We start from the raw sequence: 23896 nt of genomic DNA, 5'->3' as shown, positions 1-23896 counted from the left end.
GGAAGAGCTGGATGGCATACTGCCTGGTTCGTCATATCACGCCACACAGCAAGAAAGCTGTTAAGACTACCAAGGACATATCGAGAGGACTCAGGAACCAATCTGGTATATCTATGTGGTATCCAGATACTGCATCTCCAATATCTATGAGGTAATTGGCAATGTGAACATCAACTCAGTATTGGATAATTATTAGTTATTATTACTTTTTATGTATAAGAATAATACAGTTCTTTCTTAAATCCTTACCATTTCCAAATATATACTGAAATATTTACAGAGGAAATAATATGATATCTGATTTTCTTTAAAAAATAGGGGAAATCTGAAGAGATGTATAGATGAAACTATATTAGCCTTGAGTTGATAATTGTTTAAGGGGGTGATAAGTATATGTGAGTTCATTGTACACGTCCTTCTACTTTTGTTTTTATTAAATGCCCATAATTTAAAAAATTTAGGTGTGTCACCTGCTTTGCCGCATCAAATCCATTAATTCTTGTACATCACTTGTTCTTCCTTATCGTGGCCACAAGAATGGAGTGGGTATGAAAATGGGGAAATGACTATAAAAAACTAGTCAAATAATTTGTGCTCCAAATATCATCCCAATTTGACAAACATTAACTCTAAGAGATTATTCCTGTCATATGTTTTAAGGAAATGATTAGAAAACCTAAACATCTCACTCCAGAACATCCACGTCTGAGCGAGGCAGTACTCTACGGCTTATACTCCCCCAGCCACATCTCTGCTTTAATTCAAGACAGGAATAGAGCCAGATACCTTTAATGGGACCTGCAACAGGAGATCCATCTGAACGTTTAGAATGGAACATCTCTGTTTCCGATTTTTTTTGTGTACTTATTTGATTTCCAAATCTCTTGGGTCCTAAGTAAAAGACTGTAAATTTCTGCTGAATATCAAGTCCAACTAGAAAAAAGAAAAGAAGCACACAAACGCTTATTTAAATCATGTAAATACATACATAAGACCATTTATTTGTTTTTATCTCTCTTATATTTTATACTTGAAGAAGGTTTAAGAAGTCTAGGAAATAAAAATGTTTTTTAAGAAGTTAAAAAAGTGTAATTAAGTGAAAATTTATACATATGTCATAGAAAAAAATCAATGCTCCTATACTTGAAATTTATCTCAAAAAAGAAAATATTTATAAATGAACAGATAAAATTTTAATTTTGTTATCCTAAACTATTTTTTACATAGCCAAATACATGAAACTTCCTTTAAAATTATTCCTTTTACTTAAATACATTATTTTTACACAATATCATTTATACTGCTTCTCTGTTTTACATAAAGGAAGTAATTTGTAAATGCTATCATGTTGTTTACATTCCTGTCTTCATTACTTCAATGAACTTACCATACTCAGAACTAATGAGATTTATGCTAAGATCTTCAGATTTCAGAGCTCTCTTCACATCGATCTTTTTAGCCCAATTTCCAGATTTCAGCAAAACAGAATCCCTGAAAAAGAGTAACGCATCAGTTAAATAGTGATGTGAACACTGAATGAAACGAAATAATAAATTAAACTTCAAGGACTAACTGATCCTAAGGTAGGTCCTACCTGGTAGGGAACTGAAGTCGGTAATGGAAAACTACTTTCCCCAAGTTCTGAGGAGAGGGAAACGGAGTGTCAGCAGAGCTCCCTCGACCATAATTTTATTAACTATGTGTTAACCCAACAGCTGGTTCTAAGCGGCACTGAACTGTTTCAGGCTCAGTTGAATACGCAGTTGCTATTAATAACCCATGAGCCTGCCCTTAAATTACTACCGTTTTGAAATGGCTGGACATAAGTTACATAGATTTGTGAGAACTTCAACTTCAAAAGTGTTTTTTAGTTGATATGAAATAGTTTGTATTTAATAACATCACATGGCCAGTAAGCAAGTTGAGGCTGTCCACAGCCGTAGCTGTCACAGGGAATAAAGATTTGTACACAACACATCCTCTATGAAAGTATCAGGGCCAGTTGTAGGAGAGCAGCTGCCAGGGAAGAGGATGTCCTTATCCGTCCCTGCGGTCCCTTTCGGAGCCCTGCGTGGGCAGTCCTAGGAAGGCATCCTCTGGAACACTGGCAACAACGAGCTGATTCCCACGTCAGAGTCACTCCCATTCCTGAACTTACAAGTGCAGAACATAGGCTCTCAAGTCAAAATGCTTGGCTTCGAATCTAGTTTTTGCTATAAACCACCTATATAACCTTGGACAAACTGATGCAACTATCTCGGTCTCCGTTTTCTCCTCTGTAAAGTGTATATAATGATAGCACCTGTCTCACTTAAAGATTAAACAATTCAAAACCTGGAACCTAAAAAGTGCTAAAAAAATCTTAGCTGTAGCTACAGCTGTTATCTTTAGAGTCTGCTGATGACATCTGGGAGAAAATACATAATAGTATGAGGAAAAAAGGCTGAAGTAAACATTTTAGAATGACATCCTAGAGAACTAGGTATAAGGCAAAATTACCTCCTTTATCTATCAGTATGGCTATAGTAGTCTGTTAGATTTTAATTTGGTAATAAAAGATATTTTGAAGTAAGTAGGAGGAAGACTGCACTCAAAGAGTAGTAAAGTCATGAATGACAGGAGAAAAACAACAAAAGGAGAAAGTTCAGCAACAGAGGATTACAGCTACTTCACAGGTCGTCTATGCACTTGTTTCAAACCATGGTGATAGATTTTACACATTGATCATTTGAGTACTAAAGAAAATAATATAAAACAGCAGACCCAATGTTAATCTCTTCTTTAACAGACAAATACAGAAATATGCCATTATAAAATCAGGAAAATTGTAATTTAAATTAAATCATAATTTAATTGATCCCACCATGACTGTATCACTTACTCTCAGCAGAATTTTTCTTTTACAGTATATGCTTAGAAATTAAATCAAATAGAAATTTCACACTTACATAATTTTATGCTTAAAAATCAGCTGATTATCTGCATCGCCTATGATTAAGGTAACATAGTGAGAATCTGGTGCTGTTCTTTTAGTTTGCAGTGGTTCGAAGTTTCTTAATACAACAGTCACTAAAACTTCTGCCGTGGTATCACTGTATCTTGCAATCTTTAAAAAAGGATAGGCATAAAAGTGTTAAAAATAACCTTACTACTCATATTGAGCTCCAAGTAAGCTATGGGTAGCTTGATTCCTGAAAATCAAACCATCTGAAAAACAGAACATAAATACCTGTTCCACTTCAAGTTCGTATTTTGGCAGACACATCACTGTTTCTTTTATCTGAGTTCCAAAAGGGGGATGTCTATTTAAAATCTAAAAACATACACATATCATTATGTTCTTACTATGCGCTAAAAACTCTTTCAGCAAAATAGTTTTTAAAGTCACTAGCTTTTGTATGCTTATTACCCCAAACCTAAATTAAGATATGCATGACAATGAGAGGAAAAGTAATTTTTGGCAAAAGTAAAGATATAACAGTCAGGTTTTAGAGTTTATACAGAATTCAGATAACACTGGGAATAAGTAAATATTAAATACCAGTTCAAGCTCCCTTGCATCTGTTTCTTCTATTTTTTTAAAGGAAGTCAAACCTGCATTTACCATAGCATTTGATAATGTTATACCTGTGGAAAATTAATCAAACAGCAGTTTTTAAACAATCCATTTTAAACTAAATTTATACTTAAATATTTAACAACTACATTAGTAAAAAAAAATTTAAAGAGCCAGACTAATGAATTATTTTTAAAGTTTTAAAAAAAATGTTCTCAATTGGATTAACTGGGCTGTGACATTATTTGATTGTTCATGAACATTTTTTTCAAGCTCAAATAAAACACACATTTGCTTTATAAGAGAAAGAGAAATTCTTTGGTCCACATGTCTCAATCCTTATTTTTACCATATGTCATCCACAGAGCAAATACCAAGAAACATCTATGATTATACTCATGCCTTTAAAAAAGGCAACGTGATTCAGGGATGGGAGTACTGTTTCATGAAGCTATGGCTCACTGAGCATTTCTGTCTTAGAAATTGAGTTTTTTCTCTCTCTACAGTTCTGTACTAATTCAGATAAGTTTGCTCTTCTGCCTAAAATTGCCAATGCCTTTCCATTGTATTTAGAATAAAGTGGCAATTTCCTTACTATGGCCAAATTCCCTTACCTATACAACTTGACCACAGCCTCCTCTCCCATTTAATTTCCTACCGGGGCACAGTCTTTAAGCATTAGCCTGCTGTGGCCCCCTTTGCCTGGTAAAGCAATAAAGCTTTCTTTTTCTCCTTTAAAAAAAAAAAAAAAAATCTCCTACCATTCCCCTCCTGCCAACCACTTTACAGGCACACCAACTTTAATTTGGTCCTTAAATATCAAGTTCACTTTCATCCTTACACTTTTTCTGTTACTTTATGCTTTAAGAAACTGTAGGGTTTTTTTGGGTTTTTTTTGTTTTTTTTTTTGTTTGTTTTGTTTGTTTGTTTTGTCTTTTTGCTCTTTCTTGGGCCGCTCCCGTGGCATATGGAGGTTCCCAGGCTAGGGGTCGAATCAGAGCTGTAGCCGCCAGCCCAGGCCAGAGTCTCAGCAACGGGGGATCCGAGCCGTGTCTGCAACCTACACCACAGCTCATGGCAACGCCGGACCATTAACCCACTAAGCAAGGGCAGGGACTGAACCCGCAACCTCATGGTTCCTAGTCGGATTCGTTAACCACTGCGCCACGACGGGAACTCCAGAAACTGTAGTTTTTAATTCTTACACTGATATGAATGAATCTAACCATATCCCCAAATAGGAGATACTGTTAGAAGTATAAAATTTCAAAGTATTTATTACTGGTGAGGGTATGATACTCCTGTTTTCTTACTCATATCTTTATTCCTGGGAATTTCTCTTATTCATTTTTAAGACATAACTCCCAGTATTCATAATTCCTTAATGTTCATTTCTGTTTTCTCTCACAACCTTTCCTGACTTTCAATTTTCAGTTTATAAACATTGCTGAAAATCAATTTGCATTCATTTTTTTTTTTCCTGACGCTTGATAAGAACTTAGATTGGCTTTTTTGTTTGGATTCTCTCACTTTTTCTATTATATGAATTTTGCTGGGCAATATTTGCTTCTTTCTGTTCAGCTATACTGTGAAAAAAATATTAGTATTCACAATTTGGAAACAACAGATTGCAACTGATGCCCAGACTGACAATATTCTGGAAAGTCAGAAAGACTACCTTTTTCAAATAGAATGAAATATTAATAACCGTTTTGTCTAATTTCAAATGTTCATGTCCGTTGCTATTTCCTAAAGTTGTTTGCAGCCTTCTCCCCGGTTCAGAACTCCTGTCTCTATGGGATGGGTGTGGCGTTTGGTTTGCTAGCCCTTCCCTTGGAAAGTGAACCTTTACATCAGGAATCTCTCTTCTACTTTGACCTTATTTTCAAAGCCAATCCCAACCTTCATCCCAGCTCCGAGGAGTGGTCAGCCCTCTGCCATCCCAGGGATTTCAAACCTCAGGGAAATACAAAGTAGTACTTTCTCAGCGAATATAAGCAGATCTTTGTTTTAAGGAATAATTAAACAATCCCTAATGACCCATTACCTATGTTTTTCATATCCTCAAGATTTTACATAAAATCGTAAAGCTAATGAGACAGTCATGCTACACCAACTTTCTTTTTGGGGAGTTCTAGCAATCTAAGCAGGAGTAGGGTCACAAAGCCAAAAACTCCAAACTGGAAAACTCCAAAGTGCTTTAAGCATATTCCAGTCTTTGTAAATGGCACCCTCTAAAGTTTTTCAGTTTGCATCCTGAGCTAGATCCCAACATACAGAACATAAATCTATCTACAGAATCTCTATGAAAATCAGTACTAATATTGAAATGCTATTGAAAAACAGAGAAAGTTAAGATATAAATAAGTGACATAATTCTCTGTAATGAATTAGGAATGACCAGGACTGCGAACTCTGTACTTGTCATTGAGAGCAAAACAAAATAGTCATGCAAGTGGCAAAGAGAGCAACACAGTTATCTAACTACTAAAACACAATTCCACTCTTGGTTTGAGAAAAAAATTTAGAAGTAAGAGCATTTTTTTTTCTGGCCACACCTGTGCCATGTGGAAGTTCCTGAGTTAGGGCTGGAAACCACGCCACAGCAGCGATCTGAGCCACTGCAATAACAATGCTGGATCCTTACCCTGCTAAGCCACAAGAGAACCCCAGAGCGTAAATTTTTATTAGGTTTCTAAATTGATTTCCAATGGAATCTTTTAAGCAGAAACAAGTGAAAATCAGGAAAGTATAGTAACTTATTTAGGCTTACAGACACATTTCCCTTTAACGGTCTATAAGCATCATAGAACAATTCTCTGAACTGCAAGATACAAAATAAATTGCAGGAATTGACAAAGTGCTCACCTGTATTCAGTACCTACCGATTTTTTCCAGTTGTTTGGATACATGCAGAGAGTTTTCCCAAAGTTTACATCTAAAACATTTAGCTAAAATCAAACTGTTCAAAAGTACAGCAAACTTTTCTTGAACAGCCACAAAATCTGATAACCCTAAAAAAAAAGTTTCCAATATTAAATCTAGCATTCTAGTTTACTGGGAAAATACTGAAAATCCATTAATCCTATAACATACATCTTGTAATTCGTGAGCCATTCCTGAAAATCTTCGAGGTATCTTGTGTCAAAGCAAAGTCTTGTATGGGAATGCATCCTAGCTGAGCCTGAATAAGACTGGGGAAAAGAAGAAATTTCATTTTTTAAAAATCATTATCTCACAGTATTTGACATCGCTAAGCATCTCTTCTTAAAGTTCCTCTCTGCCTTGATCTCTGTGACACTAGACACTGTGCTTGTATCCTTATTATTGCAAGTCTTTATTGACTTCCTCTTCCCTGTCTCTAAAAGCCCAGTCCTTATTGCTCTATTTTAATCACTCGACCTCTCGTTCTCTCAAAAATCTCATTTCTTCTCAAGACTTCCATCATAATCTCTAGATTGGGAAATTTCAAATGATCACAGGGTACTCGTACCTGGGTTTTTTTTTGTTTTTGTTTTTTTTTTCATTTCAAAACTCTAAAATTGTTACCACGTTCCCCTCCAATGCGACTCCACCTTTCAGCTTCACTACATAGAGGTATTAGAGAAAACAATACAATTCATACCATCAGCAAGTAGGCATTTAGTGTCTATTGAGTAAAAAGCACATAGTTAGGTACTGAGGACTCTTGACCACATGAAAGTGGGTAGCATATTAATTATTGGAGACCAGCAGTTGCTACAAGATTCGAAGGTTAGAAAGATGCGAGCAAAGGAGTCGCTGCCCATTGTGCCCACATAGTCCAGGTCTTTGTGCCTCTTTTGCATATTTACTTATCTAACCAGCTGTTGATATGCAAATTCTCCAATGGATCTAACTAAAATTATTGGACTTGTATTACTCTCTGGGTGGGGGGAGGAGATCTCTTAAGACCAAAAATAGATATACAAAGAAAAAGGGTAGAGTAGTCATATTTCATGGTTTAGTTTTAGCAAACTATATGTGAAAATGGAAAGAAGTAACCAACTTTTCAGAATAGGTTCTTATAGCTGAAACTACAGACCGCTCTTTTAGCTAAATATATTACTTCTGAAAATCATTTTATATCCTCTATTACGAAGCAGTTATAGGAGTTCCCTTTGTGGCTCAGTGGTTAATGAACCTGACTGGGATCCATGAGGATGTGGGTTTGATCCCTGCCCTTGCTCAGTGGGTTAAGGATCCAGAGTTGCCATGAGCTGTGATGTAGGTTGCAGACATGGCTTGGATCCTGCATTGCTGTGGCTGTGGCATAGGCCAGCAGCTCTAGCTCCGATTTGACCCTTAGCCTGGGAATTTCCACATGCCACGGGTGTGGCCCTAAAAAAGAAAAAAAAAGAAGTGGTTATATATTCCAATGTTCATAGCAACTTTATTTACCAGTGCCAATGTATGGAACAACTTAAATGTCCATCAACAAATGAATGAAGAAAGAAGATGTGGCATATATGTGCAACGGAATACTACTCAGCCATAAAAAAGAATGAAGTTTTGCCATTGCAGCAACATGAACTGACTTGGAGAACATTATGCTAAATGAAGGGAGTCAGACAGAGAAAGACAAATTCTGCATGATATCACTTACACATGAAATCTAAAAAGTGCAACAAATTAGTGAATAATACAAAAAGAAGCAGACTCACAAATACTGAGAACAAACTGGTGGTTACCAGTGAGGAGATGGAAGGAGGAAGAAGCAATATAAAGGCAGGGAACAGAAAAAGGATTATTATGAGATTATATGAAATCATGTAGGTGAAATTTTTGAAAACTGTGAAGTACTACAGAATTTAAGGAATATTTCATTTAAAAACATATCTCACAACCTTTAATTAATTAGCATTAAAGAATCTTTAACATTAAGGAAAGTCAGAAACTTAAAAAAAAAAGAAATAAAGTTACATAGCTTACAAAAAAAAGAAGGAACCGATGGAAAAAATGTGGACAGTGCTTTCAAGTGCCGGATAAATAAAATTTATGAAACTATCCTGGGATGCACAAATGCAGAGTATACACAAATTTGTAGAGTAAAAATTAGACTTTTGAAGTAATATTGAGCAGTTATGATAAGTATTAAGAGGCTAAAGCCAGGAGTGTAGGCATTGAGATCAGAGAGGAAGGAACCAAAACCCTGGGAGAGGTAGAAAGACTGTACTTCCAGATTGCAAGACATTTCATACTTTTACGGCAGCAAACCTAACTACTCCACAATTAGAGATAGGTAGTAATAGAATAGGCAGGCAAAAAGATATTTACAAATACAAAGCAAACAATGAAGAACTGCCTAATACTTGAGAAAAAATACCACCACAGAAAAAGACATAAAATATTAATAAATGAAATAACAAGAAAAGAGTTAAGAAGTGCACCGGAAAAGAGTTTTAAAATAAGTATTATTGATTTATGTAATTAATATTTTCAGAGAGATTAGAAATATTTGTACATTTTATTTTATTTTATTTTATTTTTATTTTTTTGTCTTTTGTTGTTGTTGTTATTGTTGTTGTTGTTGCTATTTCTTGGGCCGCTCCCGCGGCATATGGAGGTTCCCAGGCTAGGGGTTGAATTGGAGCTGTAGCCACCGGCCTACGCCAGAGCCACAGCAATGCTGGATCCGAGCCGCGTCTGCAACCTACACCACAGCTCGCGGCAACTCCGGATCGTTAACCCACTGAGCAAGGGCAGGGACCGAACACGCAACCTCATGGCTCCTAGTCGGATTCGTTAACCACTGCGCCACGACGGGAACTCCTAGAAATATTTGTACATTTTAGAAAGCCAAACAGAGATACAGTAAAGTAAAAATTTTATAACTGAAAGAACTCAACAGATAAAGCTGAGGAGTAAATTAGTGAGATGACTGACTGAGATAAGGCACTCTCCTAAAAGCCAATAAATAAGAATGGAGAAATAAAAAATATGAAGGAGAAAGTATAAAATGTGGAGGAGCAGTCAGAAGTTCCAACATTCATCTAGTAGGAGTTCCAGAGGAGTAAGCAGAGAGAAGAGAGAAGAAATAATTACACTGAATTATAGAAGAAAATTTCCCAGAGCTGAAGAAAGATAGAAGCTTATGTATTAAGAGGGCCTATAGGAGAAAGCAAAAAAAATCAGTAAAAAAGGAAATTAGTAAATCTATAATTTCTAATGCACAGTAAAATATTTTAAATGTAATAATCTGGAACTAAAACCTCAGATGATCTGAACATGGGAGAGAGCAAGAGACAGGATAGAAGTGAAAACGTCATTAGGTTTTTATCTTGTATAGAGAAGTCTTAAAATATTCATTTTCTATAGACAGAGGTAAAAAATATGTAAATCCACATATACAACATAAAATTATAAAAGAAGAACTAGAGAGAACAAAGCAAAGGAAACTTGACATATCCAAAAAGAGACAGAAAAGGCAAAAGAAATACGTGAGGAGAAAAGAAACAAGCAAGCAATAATCAAGCAAATTAGAAAGCATACAATAAAATTAGGTCCAAACCTAGACTCCACAGGGGATATATTCCAAGACTCCCAGTGGATGCCTGAAACTGAAGATAGCAGGAGACCCTATACAGACTATATACATACTATATATACCTATACAAAGTGAAACTCAAATTAGGCACACCAAGAGTTAGCAACAATAATAATAGAACAGAATGAGTACAATAACACAGTGTAATAAAAGCCATGTGAGTGTGGTCTCTCTCTCAAAACACCTTATTGTACGAATTTAATGCCTTTTCTGTCTTAACTACACACGTATCACACACTGTGGCTGTAACTTTTGCAGCTTGAGGTGCAAGACCAAAACCAGCATGAGTTTCTTTTTCCTTCCCCACAATTTCACAGGTAGAAGATTCATTTGTACTGTAGATCTTGGTGACCTCACCATATGAGGTTTAGCAATCTCTTCTTGGTTAGTCAAGAATTTCCACTTTTTCACTTAAAGGAAGGACTCGAGGGCTTCTCTTCGGCACATCCGAATTGTAAGCATCACTACTCCCTCGCTCAGGGGCTGTCGACTTTAATAACACGCTAACCAGTTATTTTACTAGCAAAAGCGAGTTTAATCGGGAATAGTCAAAAGAACTGCAATTCGGGATATGCTGACTATGGCAGGTCATAGGCAAATCTGAAGAAAAAGGAATTTGCTTTTGTAGGGAAAGAGGGAAGGAGTCGAGAGGGGGTGTGAAAACCAGAGCCCATTAAAGGCAGCTGGGAGTACAAAGCACAGAGGCTTCTCACTGGTTGAGCTGCTGCGGTCTTGACTGGCTGGGCTGTCACGGGGCAAAGAGGAGTTTCCTTGTTCTTGCTGGATAATAAAGTAGAGGGACCTTTCCGTCAGAGATGCGGGTGTACACCTCTTCCTGCTTGGAGCAACTGATGACACACAGCTGAGTGTGAGAGCTTCCTCTAAGGCCTGTCCAGACTCCTATGTGAGCTGAAGTTTCTTTAATTCCACAGGGCCAGTAGTAAGCAAGCTAAGGGTTACTTGAGCATAAGCACTTGTCTACAGCAACTGTTGATCTGCTAACAGATGGCTACTGAGTGACTAACAGGCAGGATACACTGGACAAAGGGATGCTTTATGTGCCAGGTGGGCCAGAGTAGGCCAGCATGAGATCTCAGAATGGAGCACAATTTGAAACTTATGAACTGTTTATTTCTGGAATTTTCCATTTAATATTTTTGGACCACAGTTGATTGCGCGTAACTGAAACCATGCAAAATGAAACTGTGGATAAGGAGGGACTATTGTAATTATAAAAATGAGAATAATTTTATTCTCAATTAAAAGAATTCTGAGATCAGGTAAAAAGAGTCATAAAAATCTGGCTATATACAATCTATACAAATTATATTTAAAATAAAACAATATGAAAACATTAAGAAAAAGATTAAAAGATATACTAAATAAAACAAGTACAGCAATATTATTAATCTTAGAAAAACAGAATTAGGAGTTCCCGTCGTGGCTCAGCAGCTAGCGAACCTGAGTAGCATCCACAAGGACACGGGTTCAATCCCTGGTCTCACTCAGTGGGTTAAGGCTCCACATTGCCATGAGCTGTGGTGTAGATCGCGGACGCAGCTTGGATCCCATGTTGCTATGGCTGTGGTGTAGGCTGGTGGACCTATGACTGGACCCCTAGCTTGGGAACCTCCATAAGCTATGAGTAAGGCCCTAAAAAGACAAAAAAGAAAAAAGAAAGAAAAATAGAATTAAAAGCAAAAAGTATTCAAAAGGGTAGTTTCTAATTTTAGCAATTAGAAAAGGTATGATATATTCAGAGATTTTTTTTTTTTTTTTTTTTTGCTTTTTATGGCTATACCTGCGGCACGTGAAAGTTCCCAGACTAGGGGTCAAATTGGAGCTACAGCTGCCACCTACGTCACAGCCACAGCAATGTGGGATCCAAGCTGCATCTGCAACCTACACCATAGCTCACAGCAATGTTGGATCCTTAACCCACTTAGTGAGGCCAGGGATGAAACCCATATCCTCACAGATACTATTTGGGTTCATTATCACTGCATCACAATGGGAACTCCCTATTTAGAGGAAATTTTTAACTTATTTGAGAACAAAATACATTATGCCATAAAAACTGACAAGCTAGATGAAATTAATACCTTAGGAACATATAAATTAACAAAAGTTGATTCAAAAAAAGTTAGTAACCCTGCAAAGAACAAAGAATATGAAACAAACTGCAGAGAAACCCAGCCGTTAGATTCAGTGACAATAATGAACTAAAATCGTTCGTTGGTTCGCTGCCCTGAACCCAAACCTGTTTTTACAAATGGATAGATTCCAGAATCTAATCCAAAAAAGTGAGAAATCTCTTGGTGGTGAAACACTGGAAACCTGATCATTAAAACAGTAATAAGACGAAGACGTTTGCTCTCTCTGAAATGAAGGAATAATATACTAAAGTTTCCATCTTCAATGAGTTAAGGAAAATAAGTTTTAACTATTAGAAATCAAGAGAGAAAGCAATCAGTCTTTATAGATAATACGACTGTATATCTAGGAAATTCCACAAATTAACTTTAGGACCAGTTGCATTGTTAAGAGAATTCAGTGAGTTAGCCAGATAAACATCAAACATTTTTAAAAAATACTCTCCCAGATATCATCAGTGACTGATTATAAAATTCAATGGTATGTAATTTAAAAAAGGACTCACAATATTAAACTCCATAAAATACCAATGAATAAATCTATCAAGAAACATAACCCTAAATGATGAATTAGAAAATATCACAGAACGACATAAAGATCTAAAAACATTTGGAAAGAGATACCATATTTCTCGATAGAAAGATTCCAGAATTTTAGAAAGAAGAATTCCTCTGCAAACTAATCTATAAAGCCAATTTCAATAGGACTTTTTACAGATCTGGAAAACTGAGTTCACAGGGAGGAAAAATGCAAGAGTACCCAAAAATATTTTTTTAAAGAACCGTAAGAAGGGACTTGCCTTACCAGATAACAAAACATGAAATAAAAGAAGAGCTAGTAAAACTGCAGTATTGTACAGCAACAAAATAACTAGACTAACAGTAAGTGTCCAGAATCAGACCATTAGGAATTTATAAGGTAGCATTTTAAATTAGTAGGCAAAGAGAGAAAGACAACATAGTTATCAAATGCTTCTGACTATCTTTTGGGGACAAAATATAATTAAATTCTTAATCATGCCATATACAAAAAATTAGGATGCCTTATGAAAAGCCAACAGAAAAATAAAATGTTTTTAAAGTATTAGAAGAAATGACAGGAAAAGTTCTATGGTCTTAAGATGTGTGGCAAGACTGCTTTGCCTACCCAACATTTATTCTCTATCTCCTTCTTAATAGCAGAATCTGAATTTTACCATAGGCACACTATTACTAAAACATTTGCCAGTCTCCTTTGCACTTAGCTGTGGCCATGTACTAAATGCAAAAGTACATGGGACTTTCAAGAAGCCTACTGAAAGGAGAGAGGACACTCAAGTATAATGGCTGGAGCTCTAGCAGTCATTGTGGGCAATGAGGTGACCTTGAAATAGAAGTTCTGTGTGGGACAGCAGAGCAGAAAGATAGGAACACAGTACTGATGACACCTTGAAGCCACTATACTAGACTACCGCAAGTTGTATAGCGTGTGAGAAAATGGCCTATCCTGTTTCATCTATTGTTAATTCATTTTATTACTATTTTACATTGTTGAGCATAATCTTAAGAAATATAGGATGAAAAATACCTTCCTCAATTAAGACACAAAACCTAGAAGTCATAAGGAAAAGACAGACGTGTATGACTTTACGATTTAAACTTTCAGTATAGAACAAAGTAATATTTATTTAATAGAGATTTGAAAATTTTTAAATGTGATTTTTCACTCCCTAGATGACAATGTTCAAAGATAACAAAGCAAGTATGGGAGGATGAATGGAAATAGTCACTCTTTTTATACTACGGTGGGCAGTATAAATAAAAGAAGCCTTTTCAAAGGCATTATATATTAAATCTTTTCATGTATATACCCTTTTGCCCAGAAATCTTTGAAAAATATGGTGCAAATACAAGGAAGTTCATTTCAGCACTAAAGTAAAAATTTATAAACCATCTAACTCTTCATCAACAATATATTCTACTAAAGAATATATTGCTATTAAAACTTACATTGGGGGAGTTCTCATTGTGGCTCAGCGGTCATGAACCCAACTAGTATCCATGAGGACGCAGGTTTCCTGGCCTCGTTCAGTGGGTCAAGGATCCAGCCTTGCTGAGAGCTGTGGTGTAGGCCACAGACGCAGCTCAGATCCTGTGTTGCTGTGGCTGAGCAGGCCAGCAGCTGCAATTCCAACTAGACACCTAGGCTGGGAACTTTCATATGCCATAGGTGTGGCCCTAAAAAAAAATGGTATTAAAATAAATGAGGCTGATGTGTCTATCCTGATGTGTATATCTTGAAAGAATCTTCACGACATATTAAAAGAGCAGCAATTATATTTTGACTTTTTTTATATGGTAGCTATAACATGTTTACTAGCACATTACACATGGTACTAACTAAATAGAAAACTGGAAAGATCCACAGCAAACTAATGGTAACAGTTACTTCTGGGGGTCAAGAGAGACCTAACTTTTTACTTTATAAATGTTACTTTTGACTCTTTAAAAATGAATCCATACATTACTTATATAGTAAGAAGAAACAAATACGAAAAGAAACTACCAATTTGCAAATACATCCTGTAAGGTCATCAAAAAAATACCAGAAAACAGAGCTCGTGTTGAAGACACAAGACCTGGGAATGAAAGTTGTAAAATATTTTTTAAAAGGCACATGAAAAGATGTTCAATATTTCTAATCATCAGGGAAATGCAAATCAAAACTGCAATGAGATATCAGTTCACACTTGTCAGAATGGCCATCATCAAAGGGAACACAAAAAACAAATGTTGGCAACGATGTAGAGAAAAGGGAACCCTCCTACACTGTTGGTGGGAATGTAAACTGGCGCACCCACCATGGAAAACAGCAAGGAGGTTTCTCAAAAAAACTAAAAACAGAACTACCACATGACCCAGCAATTCCACTCCTAGGTGTATATCCAAAAAACCCCAAAAACACGAATTCAAAAAGATACATGCACCTCAATGTTCACAGCAGTGTTATTTACCATTACCAGGGTAGAGAAGCAACCTAAGTGTCCACCTACAGATGAAGGATAGGAAGATGTGAGATAGATATGTACACACACATATAAAATGGAATACTACTCAGCCATAAAAAAGGAATTTTGCCATCTTGCAGCATCATGGATGGACTTGGAGGGTATTATGCTAAGTGAAATAAATCAGATAGAGGAAGACAAATACTGTATATCACTTATATGTGGAATCTAAAATATACAACTAACTAGTGAATATAACAAAAAAGAAGGAGACACAGATTTAGAGAACAAACTAGTGGTTACCAATGGGAGGGGGAGGGAGTAATTTAGGGGTAGGGGGATTTAAAAAATGATGATGGGATCATATGAAATCTTGTGTGTGAAACTTCTGAAAATTGTAAGGCACTATAGAATTTTAAGACTCTTTTATTCAATAAAAAAGATAAAGTATGAAGGAAAGAAGGGGAGGAAAGGGAGCAAAGGGAAAAGGAGGGAAAGGATGTAATAAATTGAGATTGTTAATTCCTTATTTATCTGATAAGACTGTAAATTTTCAGTGATAAATTGTGTGTCATTTTTTCAATGTCTACCCCTCCAGTAATTACTTTAAAACTGCCCTTTCCAAAGCACATACTGAAGAGAAAAGCAAGTAAGAGAATCAACTTCCAAGAGGAAAGAGATGATGTCTGTGATGCCTGAACAGCAACACGATCTGCTACAGCCAGTGCGTGAAGGGTATATATTGAGCAAATAAATGGGAGCTGGAAGACAACTCGCAGATGAAACACAACTCACAGATGAAAAGAAAAATGCAATCAACCAGCTGTGGTGCTTCAAAGAGCTGTGCGCTAGGGGCTCTCGAAATTTTTGCTGAAGTGACCTGCCTACGGGTTGAACTGACCGCTGCATCTTTTCTTTTCCTATGGAAGGACAAAAAGGTCTGCCTACCCTGTCCATATCTCTCTGTAGTTTTCTTCTGGTCCAGAACCATTTTCTTATGTCACAAAGAGCTTGACCTTATTTTCAAGGTCCTGGAGCAGCAAGCTGGTGCCGATAGTGAGGTCAGAATATTGCACATCTGAAGCTCTGTGCAGTCAGCCGTGCAGCGAGCAGCTTGCCCTATTCAATCAGCCTGAGAACAGTGCTCTCTCACCATCACATGAAGGAGAAACCCCGCAGTAACACTCACAGCACCAGCTGGCTCTTTGCTTTGTGGCTGCTCCTCTGCTGGAGTCAGACCAGGACAAGAATCTGCTACTTACCAACCAGGGAACCTTGGGCAAATCTTTTCTTCTATGAGCCTCAGAATTTACACCCTAATTGAAAAGAATCAACCCAATCTCATCACTTCTGTTTGAAGATTTTATGACAGTAAATCCCTAATGCTCATAGCCTGTATTAGCTCAGTGTTTGTCAACTGATACTTATTTCTATTTTGCCCCCCTTCCTACCTACTATGTACTCAAGTGATGCTAAAGAGAAAGTCAGAATCTGGACTCGAGTCGGCTCCCCCGAACCCCTCTATTATAAAGACTCCCACTCCATCCATGCCAAAACACGTCTTTCCTCAGTCTCAAGATGGAGGTAGGTAGATTAATTTCTCAGTAACTTCTGAGAGCAATTTTATAGATTTTTCCATGTTTGCTCAGGCACAGGAGAAACAAGACCTGAGTTCTTGGTGCCAAAGTGTTTCTTCCATTACTGACTCAAAATGATGACAGTAAAAATCAGCAAATAAAATGTTCATCCCTGCCGGAGGCCAGCTCTGGCAGCCAGGGAGCGTGCACTTCCCGATCGGAGAGGGAAGGGCGTCGGCGAATGTACATACGGAGGCAGCCTCTTTGTCCCCTCTTTCAGGGCGCTGGACTGCTCACACTTTATTGGCAGCAGTGGTTGATTCTATAGACAGCTTTCACTATAGATGACATCACAGTGTTAAAAGTCCATTGGTTAACTGTTACCTGGTAGAGCAGTTACACATCCTGTTTTAAGATCTCTATCTTAACTAAACTTAGTACTTTGAAGAGGCCATAGACACAAGAATTTGGCATTTACAAACTTTGTTTGTAGACTGGTGTTTATCTTCAAAGCATTATGGCAGGGAGACAGTGTAAGTAAATATAAACCAACTTAATTAAACTAGCTATCACTAAAAAACTTTTAAAATCAAAGAAAAAACTCACAGCTAGGTTTTTTGGATAAGATATGGCTAACTTCTATGGACCTCATTAAAATCCTAACTCTAAAGTTTACTATATAACTAGTTAATAGATAAACACTATGTTTTAACTAAGTTGGATTTAAATAGGGGAAAAGTCCTTCAGGATGAAGTTTTTATTATACTATTGTTGTAATTTTGTTACGTCACAAATCATCACAGGAAAATAAGAATGGGAAATAAGAATAATAAGAAAATAATCAGGAAAGACTGAGGAAAACTGAATAACAAATAAAACTACAGGAAAGACTAGGTCAGCCAAGAAACAATCCATGTTTTCCAGTGCAAACATGGAAATTGTTTTCCCAGGAAAGCCCCAATTCTTCCCCAGCAACATCAAAATGAGAGCTATGTAACCTGAGGCCTGCCCTCGGCTTGTACCGTGCAGGCAGGCTTTTATCCTGACCAGAGGCCCACCTTTGGCATGCACCATTCAAGTGAGCTTTTTTCCTGGCCAGAAGCACCCACCTTCAGCTTGTACCATTCAGGTGAGCTCCCTTTCTTGGTTAGGAACCTGCCTTCAGGTTTTTCTGCCATCAGGCAAGGTCCTTTTTTTGAGTGCCTGCATTTTCTCGGCTCCCAAGAACATTTTATTAAAAAAACAGCCATTAAGGGAGAAAGTTAAAGGATAAAACACATACCTGAAAAGAACTGCTCTGAAAGTCAGCAAAACAACAAAAATATGAAAGACACAAAAGTGTTAACTATTAACTATCATCACCTGCCAAGACTGTACATCTTAGATTAAGAAAACACTCCCCACAAATCCACTCTTCCTAGCCACACTCATGTAGCTGCATAAAGACAGGAAATTATAATAGGAAGCTAAATTACGATATGCATAAAAATAATCATAAAGTCATCAATTTTAAAATCTGACAGTCCCCATCAAAAGAATGTATGACCCAATCTAAGGCAAGGTAAAAGAAAGCATTAAAATTGCAAATAGAGTGTGCCTAACAAGATACTTGTGGAAAAACACCTTGATATAATTTGACTCAAGAGCTGATGCAACAGATTGTACTGGGAAAACACTGTGAGAATCGAGAGATCTAGAGTCTAGTTCTAGGCCGCTCCTCAGTATAGCAACATAACCTTGAGTAAGCCACAACTTTTCTGGGCATCACTTACCTCATCTGTAAGGACTGGAGTATAAGATCTCTAAATTCTGTGTGATCTCTAAGGATATTTGAATTTCTAGAGAAATACAGCTAAGAAACAGAATATTAACTTGTTATCCAAGCTACAGATCTGCCTGATGTACACAACAGTGAGAAGTTTGTTTCTGAGATATCAAGATAATTTGGAGAGATAAAATTCAATGAGATGCCAGCAAGTATCCCACAAAAAGACTCACTTCCTTTAGATAAGGAGAAAAAAGGAAATTCTTTGGCCAACTGGTTCTACTGAGTCACATAAAGAAATCATTTTCACCTGAAATCACATCATCTAAATCAAAAGGTTTAACACCAAGACCTAAATACTTAGAAAACAAGCACTTGGCATTGTATAAAAGAATTGCCATTGTATTTGTAATTGCAAACTGGGTAAAAGTCACTGTAGGTTATAATGTAACTTTATTCTTTTTAAATTATTTTTAAAAATTATGAGACTATAGTTGATTTACAACGTTGTGTCCATTTCTGCTGTAGTTTACTCTTCCAATTACCACTCCTACACAAACTTCCCACTCCTGGCAGAATAGTCACCCCATTGTCACATATGCATTCCTTCACTCATGTTTTTGCTTCAAGTATTTGTCTTTCCCAGAATACCACTATAATTTGTGTTTATTACATGTGCTTTTATACTGTCCATTATTATTATTATTTTTTAATAGCCACACCCGTGGCATATGGAAGTTCCCAAGCTAGGGGTTGAATCAGAGCTGCAGCTGCTGGCCTACACCACAGCCACAGCAACACTGGTTCAAATCCACAGCTGTGACCTACACCGCAGCTCGTGGCAACACCAGATCCTTCATCCACTGAGCGAGGCCAGGGATCAAACCCACACGGATACTAGCTGGGTTCCTAACCCACTGAGTCACAATGGGAATTGCATTCTACAGTTCATTATTTTTATATACATGGTTCTCCTTCAAGCCAACTTGAAAGTTCCTGATGATGATATGAGTATCTTCTTCCCATTGTCTACCTTGCCTCAACAGAGCACACTCCGTGTTTGTTGATTTAAGAACTCACAAATTCTCTCTTTTAATTAAAGTCTGAGAGTTTGGGGAAATTAATTTCACATCTACATTCTGACTCCACATTTTTATGTAAATATATTCTTTTTTGTATTAGGGAAAACAAATTTAAAATAAATTTAAAATTAAAAAACCATTATAAATATAGATCATCAACAGGTAGTCAGTATTTTAAAACACTTAATAATTAATTATCTTTACCAATTTACTTTCATTTCTCTTGTTTTAATTTTTCCTTCCATTGGAAATCTGTCAATAAAAACACAAGGCAAAACTTTTATTATTATTACTTATTTTAACAAAATAAAATCTTTCTGAAATTATTTAAAACATATTTATTTTCTGTACCTGATAGTTATCCGATTTGGATCTTTGTTCAAAGTATTCAGTGTTTTCTTTTCATTTATCCTTAATTGTACATCTAGAAATTCCTTGCAGCTGGCTATCATTGTGACCTAAAAAATTTCGGCATTTGTCCATTTAGTTATGTTCGATCTTTTCTTTCACCTATTTTATTTTTTGTGTATTTATTTCTCATGCTGCCTTGGGACATCACATTTAGCATAAGAGAGTTTAAAATTTGCTTTATACATGTTGTTTCTTTAAAGATTCATTCATTCACTAACAAATGTTTATAAACACTTGTCATATGCCAGACACTGTGCTACACACCAGGACAATACCAATAAGATTGTAAAGATTAAGAAGATAAAATTTAAAATATTCAGCTTAGCACCTACCACACAATAAACAATAAATAAAATGTAGCTTTCATTACTACTACTCTTACTGCTATTATATTATATTATTATTCTTCACCCTTCCATAGTTTGCAAATTATTATCCCTATTGAGGCTAACTTTGTAATGAAAAGAATGCTTTAGGTATAAAGAAATTTGTATTCCAGAGCCTAATTCTGCCAGATGACTTTGAGCAAAGTACTCTGCTTTGGTTTCTCACACCTGTAAAATGAAACTAACACCTTTTCTAATTCTCTTTCTCACTTACTGAACTCAAAATCAGACGAGCTAATGTTAACACTAGAGATTTTCTATTCTTGATTTTTTTCTCAGTTAAGAATAATATTTACATGAAAATACAAGCCTTCTACTTCTTATCAATTTATGTGCAATTTTTGGTTCAATAATCTTATCGTAATAATAAACTTAGGTATTTTAAATACAATTAAATGGTTTAAATTTGAAAATAAATATCAATGTCATGTTCCACGTTCACATTCCCAGTAAAGAAGAAGGGACCAATACAGTAACCAGGCGCCAACAATATGGGTATGGTTCTATTTACTGCTGTAACCGAAAAGTTGCCCCCGCTGTTGCTATCTTAGTATAAGCTATTTTTACTTCATTTTCTCCAAAATCAGTTGTCTTTACTAGTCTATCACCAATACTATTCTCTTTCTACTGTTACTGTTATTCTGATTCAAAGGATTTAGGAAAGAGTTGCAAGCTGGTGGCACAAGAGTCCCCCCTTGTCCCCCACTCCTGGCACATCATGCCGCATCATCTTGGAATCTGTCTCAACATATTCTTTGTCAACCTATTACAGTTGGTAGCCACCACCAAGGTAATGGGTATCATCATATAAGTTAAAAGGTAGTTGCCGCCCTTTCTTTAGGTACGAAATTTTCCTAGCCCTGGTACAGAGATCAACTGAAAACATAGCCTACGGAGTCATATTCCATATCTTATGATCAAAGGTACGTAAGGAGGAGAAACATGAACACTATTAGAAATGCTTTCTTTTTTCCTCATTTACTCAAATTATACAAGATATACAAATTTCCCCTAACATTATTTTATATCATTATGTACTTATTTTCTTATGAAAATTAATTTACCAGATCTGATAAAGTTTCTTTTCCACTGATTGTACAAAATTTCTTCACTGTCTCAAATGTAATATAGTACCAAGCCATCAATCTTCCTGCCTCTGTGGGAAAAGATGGAAAAATAAACATTACCCATCAGCTGAAGCAACTTGCATTTTCATCAGTTTAAGGAACATTCCTTAACATCTCTGCTGTGCCTGCACAGTATCAGGTACAAAAGACCACAAACCTAGAAGGCACAGTCTCTGGAACTTATAGGTTAGGTAGGGAGAGAACCACATGTGAAATGGCTAGACTAGAGAATAAAACCAAATTAACAGTCATATTTACACACACTTAAGTACAGAGGAAATTAAGCCTAAGAGAAGGGTCAGTGAGGGAGAACATGGTTTTGAGTAAGACTTAAAAGTAACCAACATGCTTTGGCAGAAAGGAAACAAAGCCATTATGACCTCAGAAAAAACAAGATTTGCTTATCAAGAGTAAAGTTAAAAAGACTATCTTTAGGAGTTCCTGTTGTGGCTCAGCTGAATGAACCCGACTAGTATCCATGAGGATGCGGGTTTGATCCCTGTCCTCAATCAGTGGGTTAAGGATCTGCGTTGCCATGAGCTGTGGTGTAGGTCGCAGATGCAGCTCAGATCTGGCGTTGCTGTGGCTGTGGCGTAGGCTGGCAGCTGCAGCTTGATCCCTGGCCTGGGAACTTCCATGTGCCATTGGTGAGGCCCTAATAGAAAAAAAAAAAAATACTGTAATGAGAGCTGTGGCTTGACAAATATGACTACAAGTTCAGGTCGAATCCTTGCTCTACCACTTACTAGTTAGGTGATCATGTGCAGAGCACTTTCCCAGCTTCTTGATGTAATGTGGGGAGAAGAGAGTATGTGTCTCATTTGTTTGTTGTGAAGAAGGTTAAATGCAGTAATGCATGCACAGTACTTAAGTACAGTGCCTAACACTAAATAAATGTTGCCTACTTTTATTATCAAAACATGAATGACAGACCTGGAGGCACTTTCAGAGCCCTGAAATGCTCTTAAAGGTGTTTACAGACATTAGTTTTGATTTCATAACAAAAGGACCACCTAAAATTCTTGAGCAATCTTTTAAATTGGAATTTGAAACTAAACTATTTTGAAATAGAAGGTTAGGTTGGTTAGGAGGGGTAGGAGAAGGAGTAGAGTGAGGGTGAGTAAATGAAATGCCATTCATTTAAAAGGCTACCTGTTTCCACTATAAGTTGTAAAAAAATTACGAAAAATTTCATGTCTTATGGACACACACAGAAAACAGCTGGGAGGAGGAAAATGGCATACTGCTTTTCAAGGAAAGGGCTAACATTTGCGTATGTGCTATAGGTTTTGATAAAGAAGGAAAGAATTTGACATTCTCTCACTTATAGGCATCAAGAACATGGTACAGTAGACAGAATTTAAAATGAGGAATAGCCGCTTTCCCAATTAGGAGCCTGGTGCATATGTTCAGACAAAACATGAGTAACAGTAGTTCATGAGAGGGAGCTTCTGAGAGCACTGTGTGAGACGGTGAGAATATGGTTACCAAGGAAACTAGTATGTTACCCTTTAGGGTGGATTAAAGATGCTCCTCTTATCCTAGGTGTTTATAAATTAATATAGGGTATCTCCCTGCTAGAGAAAATGAAAGATTTTGAGAAAAGGTCTGATACTTGCTAGCTTATTAGTAAGGATGAAGATTTCCTAGGTAATCTATTTATTTCCTAGGTAGGCATAAAAATAATAGAAAGGAAGCCATGAAGAAAATGACTTAAGGAAGAAGGACTGGAACTTTAACAGATTTGCAAGTGAAGAAAGGAAATAAAGAAGCAACTTGCTATCCATATAGCCTTTTTTTTTTTTTTTTTTTGTCTTTTTGCTATTTCTTTGGGCCGCTCCCACGGCATATGGAGGTTCCCAGGCTAGGGGTCGAATCGGAGCTGTAGCCGCCGGCCTATGCCAGAGTCTCAGCAACGGGGGATCCGAGCTGCGTTTGCGACCTATACCACAGGTCACGGCAACGCCGGATCCTCAACTCTCTGAGCAAGGCCAGGGATCGAACCCGCAACCTCATGGTTCCTAGTCGGATTCGTTAACCACTGCGCCATGACGGGAACTCCCCATGTAGCTTTTGAATGATGAATATCTGCATGGTAGGAAACTGAAGATATTTCAAAATAGAAGAGTTGGGATGCAGAAGTGGAAGTAGAGGCCTTGCGAATGCACCTCTTCCATCTCCTACTGCCCCAGCTGCTGTGTTCTGAATCTATCACTCTGTGTGTGTGTGTGTGTGTGTGTGTGTTAGTAGCTCGCTCGATGGTGTACAGTGTAACTGCCTGGTGCAG

At 36.9% G+C, this 23896-nt stretch overlaps 1 protein-coding gene across 1 annotated transcript in view; it reads right to left on the bottom strand.

Annotated features, from left to right (window-relative positions):
• The window catches only part of HFM1 (helicase for meiosis 1), an 83389-nt gene that overhangs the window by 18823 nt on the left and 40670 nt on the right, over positions 1-23896 (bottom strand). The window contains exons 21-30 of the mRNA XM_047785328.1: positions 21547-21638; positions 20037-20143; positions 19890-19937; positions 6653-6750; positions 6442-6570; positions 3542-3627; positions 3230-3313; positions 2949-3106; positions 1388-1491; positions 787-933 (exon numbers count right to left, since the gene is read on the bottom strand). Of these exons, the coding sequence (XP_047641284.1) occupies positions 787-933; positions 1388-1491; positions 2949-3106; positions 3230-3313; positions 3542-3627; positions 6442-6570; positions 6653-6750; positions 19890-19937; positions 20037-20143; positions 21547-21638 (1053 nt within the window). The remainder of the gene's footprint in view (positions 1-786; positions 934-1387; positions 1492-2948; positions 3107-3229; positions 3314-3541; positions 3628-6441; positions 6571-6652; positions 6751-19889; positions 19938-20036; positions 20144-21546; positions 21639-23896) is intronic.

The sequence above is a fragment of the Phacochoerus africanus genome, chromosome 6 (assembly GCF_016906955.1).
Source record: "Phacochoerus africanus isolate WHEZ1 chromosome 6, ROS_Pafr_v1, whole genome shotgun sequence".
NCBI classification, from domain to species: domain Eukaryota; kingdom Metazoa; phylum Chordata; class Mammalia; order Artiodactyla; family Suidae; genus Phacochoerus; species Phacochoerus africanus.
The sequence above is the reverse complement of the archived record's forward strand: the minus strand, read 5'-3'. Positions and strand labels throughout refer to the sequence as shown.